The sequence below is a fragment of the Octopus bimaculoides genome, chromosome 5 (assembly GCF_001194135.2).
Source record: "Octopus bimaculoides isolate UCB-OBI-ISO-001 chromosome 5, ASM119413v2, whole genome shotgun sequence".
NCBI lineage: Eukaryota > Metazoa > Mollusca > Cephalopoda > Octopoda > Octopodidae > Octopus > Octopus bimaculoides.
In genome coordinates, this window is record NC_068985.1 from 122,407,578 (window position 1) to 122,410,447 (window position 2,870).

Consider the following 2,870-nt stretch of genomic DNA (forward strand, 5'->3'; position numbering starts at 1 on the left):
GTCTGATTGCTTTGCGTGAAATCCCGAATAGCTATGGGATGAAACATCGACTTTACGCATAAATGAATTAGCAGTTATAAACGTATACATTACAGACATACATGCATATCACACAACTATTTAAAAGAGTGTGACTTTTGGGTTACCCTTTAATATTGACACAAATTAAACGGTAACACATTTCTTCAACTATCTATCTGTTTGTCTGTGTGTGTGTGTGTGTGTGTGCGCGCGTATATATATATATAGTCTCGGAGTCTGTTGGTTCCGGACCTTCTGTCTAACCACTGACCACATTACAGCGACCGCCATCTTTGTCTCTCACCAACGTCGTCAACAACATCTCCACACAGCAACAACACACTGCACAGGTTCTAATATATTGCTGTTCGGATGGATGCCGTTAAAAACGTAAGAAACTACCTCGATGAAATTCTACAAGTTCTTCAAAGCATCGTCGACGATGAAAACGAGGCAACTGAGACACGGAACGATGCTATCTTGCTATTTAACCGTATACTCCATTACGAATTATTCGCATTGTTTGGTTTCTGGAATAGTGTCCTCACACGGATCGATCGTTTTCAAAAGAGGCTTCAGGATCCGACAATGGATTTCAATGATGCATCTTTCGACTTGAAAAGGTCTCTACTATTTTATCGCTTCCAGAGACGTTTAAGTGGCTGATTCACTCGAAGAAGGACTGAGCATTTGCAGAAGGTGGCAGGTTGACGTCAAGCCATGTCGAAGATCTCAACGTGTCATTCACGATGTTTCCATCAACGCTGAGCTAACAGCAAAATAAATAACATGCGAAAAACAATGCATGTGGCCGTCGACCGTCTTCTTAAAGAAATGAACGCGAGGTTTTTCCGGTTGCACGATCTTGACGCTAAATTTGGCTTCATTATCGATGTCCAGTTTCTGCGTAATGGCAGTTTTGCGGATCTCCGGACACGTTGCAATACCTTTGGAAACGTCTACAGCAACGATATCGATGCAACCGAACTTTTCGAAGAAATCCTCGATTGCAGAATGCTACTTGCAGGTCGCGAACACCTCCAAATATCAAATCCTGAGGAGCTTCTCCAATTTATCGTCCAATATGAAGATGAAAGTGTGTTCCCTAACCTTCGCGTTGCGATACAGATTCTGCTGACAGTAGCTGTTTCCATTGCTGGTTGCAAGAGATCCTTCAACAAGCTGAACCTGATCATGTCCCCCCTGCGAGCTTCTATGACACAAGGAAGGCTCCGTGACCTCGCGTTGCTGGGCATCGAACGAGAAGAAGTCATATCCAGAAGTGAAATGAAGAAGTTCTAAAGGTGACAGAAGTCTTTTAGGTAAGGCACTTAAAGGATCAGTTAATTTTTGGGAAGTGGGAAAGCTTGTGAGCTACGCCACGCACGAAGCAATCCGTCGCGCTTCAGATGATGGCTTTGCAACAGTTGCGGTACTGAGTAAAAGTTGTCCATTTTGTAGGAGTACGTGATTTTCTCCATGCGCAGAAGGCCATGTTCGTTTCATGAACTACTGCAGTGCAGCTATGGGTGAACCACTTGAAAGACTTTGGGGTTATGAGTTTTGGTTGTGTGGTATGTAAGAGGATGGTATCAGTCATTCACCTAGCTGTTTCTGACGATCCAAGGATGAAAGACAAGTGCACCAGGCTTTGTTAATATACAGCTAGCTCATCTTCGACCAGGCAGCTGACGTGAGGTGCCATAAGATATGGAAGATGGGTGTGTTATGTAGAAGTGAGGTGGATAATCGAGATAAAGCAATGTCGGACTATCCGATATGGGCATTAGTGATAGAGGCTGAATTTGAAGGTGAGAAAGCGATCGGAAATGTTTGAAGTACTGTGTGTCGATCAAGGCTGTGTGAAAAGATGGCACTTATTGATACAAAGAGTTTAGAATTTCAAACGATTCTGTTTTTGTACCGGCATTATTTCTTTGGGCTGAAAGAAGAGATGTGAGTATTGAAGTCAGTGAAGACGATGACTTCAGAGAAGTGAAGTGTGACACAAGTCCTTGATGCAGGAAGAGAAATAGTTGAAGAGTTGTTGGTTGTACGAGGAATTAAAAAAGCGGTATAGGAAGCATATGTATTTTGAAGAGTGAGAGGAAGGACATTTGAAGCTAAGTAGCTGACATCCAGGCGTGAAAGGTATATAAATGGAAACTACGCATGACCAGACACCGCATTTTAGAATGAACTGGAGTAAAAAGAATAGCATGGGCAACAGAGATGGATAAGGATCTGTGTCCTGGAGAAGAATAGGACGTAGCGGGTACAGGTTGGATCAGAATCCACGGATATTAAAAAAGGAGAAGAATCCAGTGTCATTTGTTTTCGGTATTTACAAATATGTAGAGGGTATTATAGCGCCGCGAGAACGCGATAACAATAAGTACCAGTCGGGAATGCAGCCTGAATGCTTACAGTTCTAAATATTTCAATATAGCTTCAGAGATTCAATTTTTTAAACAAACAAGTTCTGGCAAATCTTCAGGCAGACTGAAAATTATCTTAAAATTAAAAAGAAACAAACAAATAAATCCCAAGGAAGAGTGATGGGACAGTACGTCTGTTATCAAGTTGATGAGCAACTTCAATGTGTCTTTTTTTGTGTGATGTGGGATGTCTGTATGTGTAGAAGCGCAATCCTAGTCTTCCTCTATGTCAGTGCTCTCTACCGCTTTTCAAACATCTTCAACCATATCCCTTCCTGCATTGAGGACATCTGTTTTACTTCATCGTTCTCCGAAGTAAGATGTCCACATCCTCTGTGATCTCAACTCTTCTTGTCTCTCACACTCATCCCATGCTAGTGTACTGTTATTACTACTTTTACAACATCACAT

General features: G+C 42.0%; 1 protein-coding gene across 1 annotated transcript; it reads left to right on the forward strand.

The window, feature by feature from the left end:
* Positions 1-822: 822 nt before the first annotated feature.
* On the forward strand, positions 823-1,323 carry LOC106880929 (uncharacterized). The gene has a single exon (XM_014931101.1). It carries the CDS (start codon positions 823-825, stop codon positions 1,321-1,323), a length of 501 nt encoding a protein of 166 aa, XP_014786587.1.
* The last annotated feature ends 1,547 nt before the right edge of the window (positions 1,324-2,870 follow it).

Coding starts and splice junctions, on each gene's coding strand:
- LOC106880929 (XM_014931101.1), top strand. CDS start 823: ATGCATGTGGCCGTCGACCGTCTTCTTAAAGAAATGAACGCGAGGTTT.